This window comes from Wasmannia auropunctata, unplaced genomic scaffold (genome assembly GCF_000956235.1).
Source record: "Wasmannia auropunctata unplaced genomic scaffold, wasmannia.A_1.0 LD336002.1, whole genome shotgun sequence".
Classification (NCBI taxonomy): domain Eukaryota; kingdom Metazoa; phylum Arthropoda; class Insecta; order Hymenoptera; family Formicidae; genus Wasmannia; species Wasmannia auropunctata.
Genome location: NW_012026888.1, coordinates 205,765 through 220,893, shown reverse-complemented (window position 1 = coordinate 220,893; position 15,129 = coordinate 205,765). Strand labels below are relative to the sequence as shown.

The 15,129-nt window shown below is 36.2% G+C and overlaps 4 protein-coding genes and 1 long non-coding RNA gene across 6 annotated transcripts; 2 read left to right on the top strand and 3 right to left on the bottom strand.

Moving 5' to 3' along the window:
- Nucleotides 1–2,195: 2,195 nt before the first annotated feature.
- LOC105453136 lies at nt 2,196–4,848 on the top strand. Its single transcript, XR_974825.1, has 2 exons — nt 2,196–2,675; nt 2,746–4,848. It is a non-coding gene; the product is annotated as an uncharacterized LOC105453136 (long non-coding RNA).
- LOC105453137 (p53 and DNA damage-regulated protein 1) lies at nt 4,562–7,765 on the bottom strand. 2 transcript variants are annotated; one of them, XM_011694862.1, is made up of 3 exons: nt 7,635–7,765; nt 5,226–5,454; nt 4,562–5,146 (listed from the first exon to the last, which is right to left on the bottom strand). In XM_011694862.1, the coding sequence occupies exons 2-3, from the start codon at nt 5,452–5,454 to the stop codon at nt 4,977–4,979; spliced, it is 399 nt and encodes a 132-aa protein (XP_011693164.1). In that variant the 5' UTR covers nt 7,635–7,765; the 3' UTR covers nt 4,562–4,976. The 2 variants fall into 2 exon arrangements, with proteins under 2 accessions (XP_011693164.1, XP_011693163.1); XM_011694861.1 differs by lacking the exon at nt 7,635–7,765 and adding an exon at nt 5,706–5,795.
- On the bottom strand, nt 5,783–7,626 carry LOC105453138 (G patch domain and ankyrin repeat-containing protein 1 homolog). The gene has a single exon (XM_011694863.1). It carries the CDS (start codon nt 6,963–6,965, stop codon nt 5,799–5,801), a length of 1,167 nt encoding a protein of 388 aa, XP_011693165.1. The 5' UTR covers nt 6,966–7,626; the 3' UTR covers nt 5,783–5,798.
- A 1,032-nt stretch (nt 7,766–8,797) lies between the features above and the next one.
- On the top strand, nt 8,798–9,337 carry LOC105453135 (mitochondrial import inner membrane translocase subunit Tim10). The gene has a single exon (XM_011694860.1). The coding sequence runs from the start codon at nt 8,889–8,891 to the stop codon at nt 9,162–9,164; it is 276 nt and encodes a 91-aa protein (XP_011693162.1). The 5' UTR covers nt 8,798–8,888; the 3' UTR covers nt 9,165–9,337.
- Nucleotides 9,338–9,516: 179 nt separating this feature from the next.
- LOC105453134 (regulator of chromosome condensation) lies at nt 9,517–12,317 on the bottom strand. The gene is made up of 6 exons (XM_011694859.1): nt 12,133–12,317; nt 11,939–12,022; nt 11,253–11,629; nt 10,785–11,151; nt 10,434–10,706; nt 9,517–10,259 (listed from the first exon to the last, which is right to left on the bottom strand). Coding segments are annotated over exons 1-6 (1,293 nt in total). The 5' UTR covers nt 12,134–12,317; the 3' UTR covers nt 9,517–10,068.
- Nucleotides 12,318–15,129: the final 2,812 nt, after the last annotated feature.

Here is a 15,129-nt window from a genome sequence, read left to right as displayed (position 1 = left end):
CACATAATTAATTTTTTTTACTTTAAATCATTTCTTAACTTATTAATGACAACAGTAATTCTCTCCGATCTATAATGTAATAGTAATATAAAATATAAAAGCTATAGAATGTAGATAATTTTTTTGTCTGCCTATTCGTTTGAAATTATCTTTTTCAAGCAGTTCTTCAATGGCTTTTAATAGCATTTTGAAAGCCAATATTTATATTTCGTTCTTATGTTAATTGAGATAATCTCATATCTTGATAATGCGGTTCTGTGATTGGCACATAACATCTTAAAATTGTAAAATGTAAAATAATCTTAAATTAGATATATAATAAGAACCGATTGTGAATAATCAAAATGACGTTAAAAGTAGCACGTCTTCATTTATCACCGTTCTCACCGACGTTAAAATAGTGAAAAATGAATACACAGGGAATGAATGTCATGATTTACACGAGTCTATTTTGGCGCAATATCGTGAAATATAATTAAATATGAAATATATCGTGAAATATATTTTAACTATTTTTATGCGTGTATCAAGAGACATGGTAATGTCTTACGCCAAATATACGCGTCTTTACATGAGCAATAAGATCGATCCGTACAGCTTTACTGGGACCGTTGAGTTAAGCGACGGCATAATGATCATATTTAAAAAAACGGATAAGTGAATGAAATTTTTAATAGGCTTACAATTAGTCGATTGCTTAAGATCATATTATACATAATAAAAGTCTTAATTTTTTTCTACGTTGAATATTAAGAAAGATTTTTAAATTTTTATGTAAAAATGGAGCTTTTATGTAAGAATGAAACTTATTTATGTAAAAAAATTTCAAATTTTAATTATGTTTAAGAAACATCGTCTCGTATTTTCGGTTGTACATCAACTTTTAATACGCTTACACAAATCCTCAAGTATCCTACACACCTATACTCATCTCCACCTACGCTATTTACCTAAACTCCTTCCATCCTCCCCCTAACCCTCCTATCCACAACAAAGACTTCAGTTCAACCCGGCACGTGTTGATATAGTCCACGTACCACACTTTATTCACCCACATCACCCCCATCTCTACTCCTTCCACCCTCACTTCAAACTCCTTAATGGCTTAATACACCCCGAAACATCTCGACACGTTCCAACACACGGTCTAACATACTCTTACTCTATAATGAAAGTTACTAAAAAAAAAAAATGTAATATCCATCCAAATTAAATTATCTTTAAAAAAAAACAACGCCAAGTATCCTTCCTACAAAAGATTTGATGTAAAAAACTAGCGCCAATTTGCAGTTGCATGTCAGTAAAATCGAAAGATACGGTAGTATCAAATTTTATGTAGGAAGAATACATATAATAGATATGTATTTAATGTCATTTTTTTATCTTTTTTAAAAGAGAATTTTGTATGAATTAAAACTTTTACCCTGAACATCCTCTGAGGGCTTATTTCTAAAAATCTTGATTCTATTTCGAATCTGCTATATGTATAAATCCATCCAGATTTTCGCGTTCGGTTCAGACTACATAGTTTATCGAACCAGATCAATATATGTATATCAATATGATGAAAATGAATTTCTTCGTATTCGCCTCTATCATAACAGATAAACAATTGAACCACTCGATTGCGGCATACATCAATATTTCTTATGATTTCTTAGAAAAAGACACCATCAGCATAAACACTTTTTTTTCAAGTTTTGGCATGTGTCGATTATTAGCGCGCGCACACACACGTGTTCACACCAGCGTTTTGAGAATCCTGAGCCATCTATTTTGTGCTGTAATATTTTGCGTTGCGCTTTTCGCCGCCAGTGCTGAAAATCACGTTGCGTGATATGCAATATATAACGACATATAATGTGCATGATTCCGGCACATTCGCGAGAAAAACTTGATGAGGGGGTTTTTGTTATGTTACTCCATTGGATTTTGCGCCTTCAATCTCTCCTCGAGATAGTCAACGCTATTGCGTCATTCTATCCTTGTTTTATATCTAAAGAATGATAAACAAAATAAATGACGCAATAGCGCTGATAACGTGCTCTCCGAACGCGCTTATAAAACCTACCCAGCAGTCGAGATATAATAGAGTACAAAATATTTGTTTAAAAAATCAATTAAAAATTATTAAAATAAGATAATAAAAGTATAAAAGGTAACGGCAAATTTGTTACCATTATTTAAAAATATAACGTTACCGTTACTGAAAAAAAAAATAACGAAAACGGTGACGATTACAAGAAACGCGTTACTTTCTAACTCTGCAAACATTTTCCCACTTGTTCCTCAATTGCGTCATACTTGTAACATTGCCAGCTCACGTGATCTATGTCCTTGGGAAAAATTCGATTAAATAAGCATTACTAATACGGTTACACGGAAAGCGATCATACGCGCGGATTGTTGCGGCGTCGAGCGACGCAGTGACGAGGGCAGCGGTAGGTGTGGAAAGTCGTCTCACTCTATTCTTTATTAAGCGGCGTCTATAATAAGTCTTAAAACTCAAGATTTAAGAAAATTGACCAATCACAATCGATTATTCTTTTCACGTAAGATGAATACTTCACTATAATTTGTCAATTTTCTAAAATCTTAAGTCTTAAGTCTCACTGTAGACGCCGTTTTAAGGAGATAGGAGGACGAAATACGCAGATGTAATTATATGAAATCATGTGGGGCTCAATTTATTTTCTCCACTCCACGTGTCTTATTTTGTCGTAAATGTTACAATCCCGATGTCAGAGTACGAGTTGCACCGACCAGGTCGGCGCGAGTCGCCGGACGTGGAGGTCGAAGGCATGGACAGGATCAATCCCGTCGAGCACGAGGATAGGATACTCGGAGGAATCAGAGGACATCAGGATAGAATTTCCCCGAATATGTAATTCCAGATACGGAATACTGCGGAATACTAGAAGGACGATGACGGCGAAGGAAGTGGAGTGGCAGGGAAATATTTTATCAAACTCGAAGTGATAAATTGATATAAGTATTTCATATTATTCACAATAGTGAATAGTGAAAAAATTTGCGAACTGATAGCTTTTTAGTTCTCTCGAAATCTTAATCGTGTCTGAATCGTACGTTTTTAATCTGCGATAAAGTAAATTAACACCTTTCTGGTGCTTTTGTATTAGATATTTTCGTCACGTCCCTTTCTTCTATTCTTTTGTATTTTTCTACATTATTTTATTGTACATTTTACACATCCTTAAAAAGTCCAAAAACGCTAAAATATCTCGAAAATGATCAATTCTAAAAAAATGTGAAAAATATGTAGCAAAAGAGAAGCAAAGTTATAGGATTTAAAAAATTTATCTAACGGTAAAGAGTTGATTTTGAATGAAGTCTGCGAGGTCATATAAAGACAAGTTAAATTATTTTTTTTTTGTTAAGTATATTTCAAGTTACAAGATTTGAAATTTATAATTCTGCCAGCATTATCTCAGGTGTCTGAATAACGACTAAAAGCTCTTGAATATTGTCAGGGTCATGAAATCAAGATTAAGGTCATTAGAGTGTTCCTGTAATGAATGTACTAATTGCATCTGACTGTTTGCAAGATTAATCAAACTCTCGTTGCCTCTCATCTTACAGCTCACAGTTTACCATTTTGACGATTTTCTCGAGAACTTCGTGAATAAATTCCAAAGCGCGTCATTACAAGTACGTTAAGTATTAACTTCTCAAAGCTATCTGTAAGTAAACGAATACGATAGATTCGTCTCGTGGAATCACTGGCTCTGTCCGAGATTTTCTAGTCAAGTTGGAATCGATATCTTCTTTCAGAAGATGTCAAAATACTCTTGCCAGTTTTGTTCAATTGGTCGTTGAAAATGGAAGACTTTTTGTGCAAATAAATATTGATTAAGAATACTAGCTCTAACAGAATTTTAATTGGAATTTAATATACTCACACATTGAATGGCCGGATTTACATATAAACTTTACGTAAGAGCACGTAAGAACTGCGCAGCATAAAGAGTTTTATAGTATAGAAGGTTTTGCGCTACGTTAAAATACTTATCGATAATTATTATTATATTTATAATATTAACAATTTATTTTTACAGATATGAACGATATTGAAATCGAAACTGACAATCTAATCGTTTCCAATGTCTTTTTTTAGCTTACTTAAATTTTTCTATAGTAAGAACGATAAAAGAATATACGCATGATTTGCTAAAATTATCAAAAGGAAAATAAAATTACTTAAAAAGTTATGCAAGAGATTTAGGGATACATTAATACGAAATTATTTATATTGCAGGAATCTTGTGATACAGACAAATACAAAATATTCTGAAAGATATTCCCTACACGATGTCAAAAAAAAATTGTAATAAGTGCATGTACAAATTTCACTGGGAACCACAAATTAAGAATATTATAGCGAAGAAGCTCCTGATAACAATATTTCTTTTTGAAATCATAGTTTGTTAATAAAAATATAGGAGGCGTTCTCAGTAAATACTAAAGAGATGTTTTCATATAGAGAAAGATACTAGAGACACATGCAAATATGAATGTAAAAAACTATGTTAAAGACAATGCGTAAATTTATACACGTATTTTATATTTTGTGACATTTTCTTTTAAGTCTTTTAATTTTATGTCACCATAACAATTTTCAGTCACCATAACATTTATAGTACATATAATATTTATTTATAGTATAGATTCAGTGCGCATTAATATGTACAGTAAGATCAATTGATATTGATCTTACTATAAGTGACTAACCAAATTTTAAAAATGTTAAAAGAAAAAACATTATTTTACTCCTCATTCATTGAAGTGACGAATATGATTTATTTTGAAATAAATGCTTGTGAGAAATAATAACTTTTTAGATATAATTATTTTATATTTTATACAAAAGTTTGTAATTAGATTTAAATATTTTAAGCTCATACATTTATGCTATTTCTAATTACACTGTATTGAACAAAAAAACTTTATATTAAATATTAGACACTTCGACCGAAGATTTGCCCGATTGCATTCATCTCTTTGCGAGACATAGGTTCTAACATTAATCCAGGTACAGGTGGAGTTAACTCTAAATCACGTAATTCATTTACTTTTACCTTTAAGTCGCTTCTTAGCTTATTAATGGCAGTACCACATTCTTGCTGATCTGTAATATAACAATAATAAGAAAACACAAAAATTAGAGAATGTAAATGAGTTTCTTGTGCCTATTTAAGTGACATTACCTTTCTCAAGTAGTTCTTCAGCCGCTTTAGATGGCATCTTTAAAAGCAACGGTCCTACTGTTATCCATGTTTTTTCATGCGACTGTTTTTGAAGTGCTCTCATTCCAACCCGATCATCATTTCTTCTCTTGTCTAGAGCGACTATTTCCTCGCGATCAGTAAGAATTTCACCAGCTTTGTTTTCAACTTTTTCTAAGTGTTCCAATAATCTCTGATGCTCATTTGCCATCTGTAACACATTAATAAATTTACGTTATCATTTTTTGTGTATGTACTTATATTTATTGCAAAAGGTTTTTATTCATGTTACAGTTTAGTGAAATAAACTGATTTCTGTGTTTTTAAAACTTTTATTGATTACCAAATAATTATAATTATTGATAATCATAAAATAAAAGATTTCATTAATATCACAGAAAAGGAAAAAAATAGTTAATATGAATTATCTTATAATGAAGAGAAGATTGAGAATAAACTTACAAGCATAAGTATATAAGAACAGTTAAGTTATTTTCATTACATTCAATCTTAAAATAAATATCACATTCAAAATTAGAATTATCTATATTTATTTTAAGATAATGCTATACGCAAAGCTCTTTCTTTCCTAGCCTCTCTGTGAAGTAGTCTTTCCCTATCCCTTTTCTTCAGAGGTTTCTGCTTGGGTACTTTATAGCTGTTAATAGCAGTTGTATCGCCCGGCTTAAAGTGGGTAATCTTATATTCATTTTCCATTAATTGTCCCAATCCTTTGCGATCCATTTTCAAACATGTTTTGATTGGATATTTTATTCCTTTCCCGGAAGGACCAAGGCCAGCCTCTTCGTCCCATCCCGTATTGAGAAGCATTTTGTATCCTTTATTTTGCCTCGATATTGCATACATTGTATATTTCAATTTCGGCTTTGTGTTAAAGATGTGCAGAGTTGAACTTTCATGTTGCTGCGGCGTTGTTTCTTGAAAGGTTGCTTTGCAGACTTCGCAGTAAAACGCCGCGTTCTGCTTCAGTCGTGTCTTCTCTTCCATCAAATTGTCTTTATTGTGTTCCGCCGAAGATTCTACAGTCATTGACCTTACCGCTAAAGCATTTGTATTATTTACACTTGTAGTATTTATATTTGAAATATTCGCGGACAACTGACTGATACCGCTTATCGAGTCGGACTTCTTTCTCAACAGCGCCACTATACTCAAATAATTTCTTTTCAAAGCTAATTGCGCCGCGGTAAGACCAGACTTATCCCTAGTTCTTTTGTTAGCCCCGAGATTTAGCAAGAACTGCACGATCTCCAGGTGGCCGCAGTAAGCGGCGGACATTAGCGGGGTCCAACCAAAGTCATCCGACACATTCACATTTTCTGTTGTCATGTGTTTTTGCAGGAACTTCAGGTCCTTCTGCTCCACTGCTTTCAACAACGTATTGGTTGTGACTTTTGCTAGAATATCGTCGGAAAGTGTGCTCTTCTTCGTTTGTACAACGGAGGTCGGATTTGTGCCGGAAATGCCTTGATTCCCAGTGGCTTTTGACCTCGAATGCTTCAGCCTTGCCGGCGGAGTATTGCCGTTACCGGTTTGGTGAATGACCTCTTCGTAGGCAGCCCTCGCTTCGTTTCCTTGGAAGGTCAACTGACAAATGCATCTCTCCGGGGATTTATCCTGCACGCTGGACGACTCCCTCACGAAAGCCTTCCACGGTATGTCGATGTTGTGCCGTATGTGCAGCCACTGTTGAAAAGACATTTTCCTCACGTTGCACGTCGCGTTGTCTCGTACTACTGGCACACGTTCCCTTCTTCACTTGTTCTCTCCTATTCGAAATCAGTACAGAATCCTTACGAATCTTACGATATTCTGTCCTCCCAGTCCCTGCTTGTCCTTTCAGGAGCCACGAGTAACATGTGCGTTCTGAAACGTCGCGAATGACACTGCAAACGACGAGCAACACGCTTCCTTCTTCACACGTTTTCTCCTGTTCGAAATCAGTGCAGAATCCTTACGATATCCTGTCCTCCCAGTCCCAGTTTGTCCTTTCAGCAGCCACCGAGTAATGTGTGCGTTCTGAAACGTCGCGAATGACACTGCAAACGACGAGCAACACGCTTCCTTCTTCACACGTTTTCTCCTGTTCGAAATCAGTGCAGAATCCTTACGATATCCTGTCCTCCCAGTCCCAGTTTGTCCTTTCAGCAGCCACCGAGTAATGTGTGCGTTCTGAAACGTCGCGAATGACACTGCAAACGACGAGCAACACGTTGCTCCGCACCTCGGTATTCAGTCACAATGAGAGTTTCGCGAAGACGAAATGACGCGGCCTCAAAACCGTATACAGATCTGATACGCGTACGGTTTTCGCAGGGACTGCTCGAGATCTTACATTTATCGAGATAATACGTCGACAGCAAAATTTACCTTCGCTTATCTCGCTTCGACGCGCTATTCACCGCGATCTCTGCTGCGATCGTCTCGCTCGCACATCCAGCACGACAATGCAAATTAGGTTAGGTTAGGTTACATACGCCAAGAGTGGACTGGTCAGTGCCGTCAGTATCGTACGATCGATCATTTTTATCCCCTAGATAGCGGCAATGCGGGGAATTCAATCCTCTCCGGGCGACAAATCCGGAAGCAGAGAGAAGCATTAAATAATAATAATAATAAAATAATTAGGAAATAATAATTATAGATAAATAATATAATTTTAAAATATAAATTAAAAATAAAATATTAATTAAATTATATATATATATATTATATATTATGATAATATAATATAATTTTTTATTTTATTATTTTCGTTTTTTTTCTTTATTTCTTTATCTTTTATTTTATGCTTCTCTCTGCCGGAAATAGGAACTAGGAAGTTTCTTCCGACAATTTTAAGCGCGTCTTTTGACAACGATATAATCACGAATTCGTAAGCTTGAGAAAGAACCCTAAAAAACTTGATTTAAAAAAAAAATCATTATCCCGTTTCGACGTACATACTTTCACATGAAGCGCGAGTTATCGCGCAAAACTATTTGTTTATAAATGAGAAAATAAATATTATGTAATATCACGACATGAGGCGTTTGTATCGAGAGTCCATAGAGGTTAGAAAACTATTGCCGGCGGTTGCGTGGTGTACACGTTCAGGTACATGAAATTTTTTAGCTTGTAAATGGGATATCGTTACGATTAAATAGAAACATGGCTCTGCCAACTTGGGCCAAGGTAGGAATTGGATGGTAGGTGTGCATGGTATCTCGAAAAGAGCTTCCGCCGATTGTATCTCTGATTTTTGCATGTCACGTTAGTGTTAACCTAAAAACTCCGATAATTATCATGTCCACGATACGTGTATATTTCGAACGTTTATATTTCTGACAGTCGTATAGATCGAAAATTCCAGATTTCGCGCTCGTTAGTTTTATTTAAAAAAAAAAATGTTATTGTACACTTTATTGTAGAACGATATATTTACATTTTTTGTAGGTCCGTAGCCACTGTCCTAGGAATTTACGGGTTTGTGCTGTCCAAGAGAAGCGTGAACGCCAGGAGATACGAGATTATGAAAGCTAGACAACGATTGCGCGACAGCAATATTGTAGATTAGCCTGTTACGGAGTGAGAGGTTTCTTTAAGGGGAGAGAAAGCGCAACTGGAGAGTACAAAGTCGGAGGAATGGCAGCGTTACCGCAATTGGACGAGGATAAGATGAAGCTGGTGCAGGATTTAGAAATAGAAATGATGTCGGACATGTACAATCGCATGACATCCGCATGCCACAGGAAGTGTATAGCACCAAAGTACACCGAGAGTGAACTGGGCAAGGGGGAATCGATATGTCTGGATCGTTGTATCGCTAAATATTTAGACGTTCACGAACGTATCGGCAAGAAACTTACGCAGATTTCGATGCAAGAAGCAAAACTCGCGGAGCAACCAAAGACAAGTTAAATCTATTACCATTAGTTTTGCATTTTACAAGATCTCGACTTATAATCTGTTGTCTTCAGTCCGCCTTCAGTTATGACAGTTTTAGAAGGGTTCGTAACCTAAGTTAATGACATTGTAGTACCATTCTGTATTTCAATTTATAAATAAACTGAACGTTATGACATGTTACAAAATTTTAATTTTTCAATTTGTCAAATATTTATAATTGCAATATCTTTTCCTTAATGCATTCTTCGTTATTTTGTTATTTGTTTGTTTTGTAATTTTACCAAAGTTTATAAATTGATTAAACTTGTCTCGAAGAGACATTCATCTGCGCTTTGGGACTGTAATGTAGATTATTGTAAATGAATCACATTTACAAATAGTTTATTTTCCAAGATTTTATACAACACAATTTTAAATGCAAGTAATGGATACATAACTAAGTTTTAACATTACCTAAGTTTTCATTTAATTTAAATGGCATAATGATTTGGCTAAGACACTATCACACTTATTTCACATTTAACAAGTTTTATTGATTATTCAAAATATAATCTTTTGTCCATTTAAAGTATTTTATTCCATGTATACTTTGAGACACAAACGTGTGAAAGTAGAAAAATTTCTGACGAAACATAATAAGTAGTAATAATGCTAACGACACAACAAGAACACAATATATTAATTATTGTAAGGATAATGAATGAATTAATGGCAATGCGACAGAGTATGTACAAATTTAAATGTTATGGATTCGAAACAAAATCGAAGACTTAATGGAAGATTTCTTACACTTCTGTTTGGCAAGGTAACATCGCCGATGTTAAGGAATAAAGTAGTAGGAGTAAAGTGTGGCCTTTTCTCGTTCTTGTCTAAATTCATATCACATACACATCGTCTCGAGATATAATGCTCAGTATTAACCAGCAGTTTTATCTTTGACCGGACGAATCGTTGCCAGAGCCAAAGTGTGTTGGCCGCCGCCGCTGACTCGCACTACCGTCTTACCCTCCAGCTGCTTTCCCTTAACTAATACTGGCTCCTCGACATCCTTCACATCTCCCGTTCCAAGGTTTCCATTAGTTCCGTTACCCCATGAATATAAATCGCCTATCGCAATAAAAAGTAGAATCTTTACTTTAAAAGTAGATTATTTACAGGAGTAGTTAATGTGCTACACAATATACACGATAATTAATACAAAATATATATAATTATATTATACACAATATATACAATATTTAATATATTAATAATAATAATTAATATATTGTGTTTGCTTACCAGATTCTGTGACCGCAAAAGATTCTCTGCTACCCGCTCCTATGTCGACACATTTAGTAGAAGTTAGAGCAGGAACTAACGTAAGTTCTTCCGCGTCTGAGCAATTAGGTCCGAGCCCGAGGCGACCGTATTCCTTGCGACCCATCACAAAGACTTGTCCCCCATCATCCAGGGCTATGGTGTGATGTTCTCCACTGCTGATATGTCTCCATACTTTGCCGCTAAAGGTCTTTGACATTTGTGGATGAAAGTGGATTTCGTTGTCCTTCAAGCCTAGAATATTTTTCAACAAACGCATGAGGAAAAGACTTGAAACGGAATAATACATCTTTGAAAATAGACCTGTCTTACCAATTTGATGAAAATTATTCAGACCGAACACGTATATGTCTCCTTTTTCATGTTCCTTGGCAAAAGTGGAGAAATTTCCCGCCCATATGTCGTCAAAATACAACTTCTTCCTGATTTTAAATTCAACTACTCCCGGAGTTAGCAGCAGACCAATTCCTTGTCGTGTATTTCTGCTGGCTGTACGCGCAGCTACTCGTCCTAGTTGTCCTTGTTCACCGCTTCCGCAGGTATATACACGTCCTTTTTCACTAAGTAACACTAAATGATCATTACCCGATGCTATTTTGACAACTTTTGCATCAGGTAATATTTCTATAGGGAATGGCTCATTTCCCTTCAACGTTAGCCCCATAGAGCCATGTGTATCCTATTTACAAATCGATTTATATATCACGTGTAAATAAGGTTTTCTCATAATTTATAAAGTAATGATTATAAAAGAAAAATTGACAGAAGAGATATATATACCCTAAATGTGCCCCAGGCAAATACTCGGCCATCGTCTAACAATGCGGCGGTATGCGAATCTCCGGCTGTCACCTGAATGGCTTTACCAGGTAATTCAACTACGCCCGGTACTGTCTCGGACCCTTCCTTGGTAGTGTCCCGTCCAACCGCCCCCTCGTCATTGCATCCGAAAGTCAATACCTCTCCCGTCTTTCTCAAGCATACATTATGCATGGCGCCAGCGGCTACGGCCACAACGTCTTGGTAATCAGATATCGCCGCTGGACGCATTTTCTCGGTGACTTCCCCTAGGCCGAGCTGTCCGAAATCGCCTTGCCCGAACACGAGCATAACGCCACCGATTGAAAGTGATCGCAGATCGGGTTTTACGCTCAATCCTGCACAAGATAAATGTGTGCAAGTTAAACTTGCGTCAACGAATCTCCTGATAGAAAAGCATTTTATATCAATTCGTCGGAAATTAATTTATTGAAATTAAAGTCGTTCTTAAAGAATTTTCGACGAATTGATATAAATTGCTTTTAGGACTGCCTGACGGAAGAGAGATTGAAAAATAATATATCTTCTTACATACAAAATATGTTCTCTTGGAGCACTCGAGAGTAGCATGGGTCACAATTATTCAACGCCGATAACGAGGGAAGGAATATTTTCGGAGTAGAACGAAAAATCGCCAGCTCCCTTACCTGACTTCTTCTTGATCTGCTTCGGCGCCTTCTCCGCTTGCGTGGGGTCCTCGGCCGTCCGCTTCGCAGGTTTCCGTGGTGGCACTGCAACATTTTCAGGTTAGGTTCGCGAACGTGCTCGTAAAACGCTTATCATGACTGTCACCCGCGTCACGGCGGGCGCATTTAACGTCGGCGTTTACACGCGTACTCACTTTTTCTGCTGTTTCCCGCGGATCGCGAATATATGCCGTCCTTTACTCCGTTGGCGCCAAAAGTTACGGTGCTCCGGATCTCGCGACTGTTGCGCAACTCGTGGTGAAGAACGTCGAGAAATTTGTATCAACGACACGCAAAACCAGCGTACCGCCAAGCAGCGCCAACAGCTGCTTCAATCGTTGCGGACGATTCGCATTGGTGGATTTGAATGCGATTCGCGCACGGCGGCGGGGGAGGGGGAGGACCGCGGTGGAACGCTAGGGAAATATGGTAAAACGCGCGGCGATCAACCCTTCTTGTCGGAGAGCTGATTGGCCTAGTTTACACCGAGGATTTGATACGTGTACTAACTGGTAACTTTCTATTAAGTTTAATTTCGACGATGCATAATATATACATGATATATCTATTTTAATTAATCATCTTAATGCATAGTTTATCAGCTTAGTACACCATTAAATGCATCGTAGAAATTAAGATAATTTAATAGAAAGTTTCTAGTTAATACTCGTATTAAGTGCTCGGTGTAAACTGTATAGGTCATTGGCTGCCCGCATGAATCGCGCGATCGTCTCTCGTAGCTGCGTATCGTCGTCAGCGTGCTGCCGGCTGCGTCAGTTGCGTGCGAATGCGCGATGTCGCGCTCGCCCGCCGAAACGTTTGCACCCGAAGTTAATTACGAAAGGAACACGGTCGCCTCGGACCTAATTGCTCCAGACGCGGAACTTACGTTAGTAGAAAAAAGCGATTTTTATGCATGACTGTCTAATCGTAAATGCCGCTAGTAGAAAGTTTTATAAAGGCATTGCGTCTAAATCCAGGGAGAAATGATCGGTCTATATAGGTGCAATCGATTCGACGTCGAATTGACGTCGAATGGATGCCTATAAATATTATCGAATTAACGTCTATATACGACCATTTCTCCGATTTCTTTCTGGGAAAGAGGTTGAAGGCAAATTTTTTGCGCAATATGTCCCGCGTCTATGAAGGTTATACTTTGTTTAATGTGATTTATTTACATCAGATATATATTCATCTCTCCTATCTCATTATTTCCGTCATTTTTGTCAGATGAAGAATAAAATTCGTCCTGCTATTTACAAAATTTATGAACTTTTATATATATTTTATCCGAGCTGGCCTTAAATCGAACTTGATAGTCCTTCGTGTTCATACGAGCTTGTAAGTTCGGCCGTAAAAGAAAACGTTACGACCTCATGAGGGTATAACGACTGATATTTTATAACTTCTCGCGGTAAATTAATAAAACGAAGGCGGAAATCCGTTTTCGCAAATATTACAACGCGGCTTCATAAAACCGACTGCGGCGCGTTAAGAAACTTTTGAATTCTGCGGTTTAATATCCCGCGGACGGTTGTCGGACTAACATTTTCCGCCGAGCGGATTAATAACTTAATATCGTGGATCTTAGAAGAATTTTTAGGATTTTAGACCGCCACCTCTTTTTTCTTTGCACGTTTATCAAAGATAACAAGATGCAGGAATTCATCTGATTGTGAGTAACTCGGAATCCGAGTTGTTTCGCATTCACATTATACGCGACTCGATTATCGTGGAAATCTAACACGGCAAAGAATCATGCCGCGATTTACGCTGGCGTACATTTCTCGTTAAATAAACGCTCGTGTGGACCAGCGTTTGCGCATATGTGCCATTCCGTTAAGCTTCAAACGTATCAAATATATTATCATCAAAGAATATTTTTCAAATTAATTTTACTTTTATGTTTGCAAGATTTGAGAAATTACGAACAAAGGAATTTCAGACGCGTAGAAAGGAATTTGGCGGCAAAATTTCGAAAAAGGCAAACATTTATTCTCGTGATGTTAATTGCCAAATTTAATCATCGTCGTTGACTGTAGTTGTATGATTTCGTTTGTTATTTTTATCATTCATATTATCCTTTCTGTCGTTCATTTATCTCATTAATTTTGTTACCCATCATTTTTCCTAATTATAATGTTATTTATATATTACGTTTCTTGAGTATACATGTCTCGGTGGCGTAAATGCCGACGTATTTATTAATTTTCCATAGATCAATACATATATATAATTTTCAAGTATCTAACTTTCTTATATCGTTCACATATATATCATAGCGAGTCTGATCAAAATATAAATATATTAATGGGATAAATGGTATTCAGAGATTTATCCGAAGATTAACCGTTATGATTTTGATACTTACAAGGATATAAATATAAAAAATTATACTCATTCTCGATGATAGAATTACACGAAAATTATTATGAAATGTTATTCCTCTTTACATAGGCATCAAGAATTGTAATTGATACAGCGTATATAAAGAGGAATAATATTTTATAGTAATTTTCGTGTAATTCTATCATAGAGAATGAGTACAATTTTTTATATGTATATCCTTGTAAGTATTGAAATCATAACGGTTAATCTTCGGATAAATCTCTGAATACCATTTATCCCATCTTCTATCTTCTATTATGAAGAATGAGTACGATTTTTTATATTTACGTTCTTGTAGGCATCAAAATCATAATGGTTAAATCTTCGGATAAATCTCTGAAATCCATTTATCCCGTTAACGTATGTATATTTCGATCAAACTCGCTGCGATATTATATGTGAACAATAACAAAATTAGATATTCAAAGATTATCTAATTTTCTTATCTTACACATGTATTGATCTGTCAGGATAACGTAGCGCTCTAATAATGAGAAAAAATTCAGCAGCGAGAGAAGCGCTGCGCGTATAACATTGTCCGATTGTTTGATAAACTTAAGAATGTTTAGTACCTACAATAGTAGCAAAAAGTTAAAGGACTGATTTTGACGAATATGCTCTTCTCATATAGTTTGAGTAATAAGGATTGTGCAGAATGTTATCATTTATTCAGAACTAGAGTGCAGAAATACTTCTGTTGCTTTTTTCCTGAGAATTTTCGAATTCTATGGCCAAATCTAACCAAAAAATTCAAATAAAAA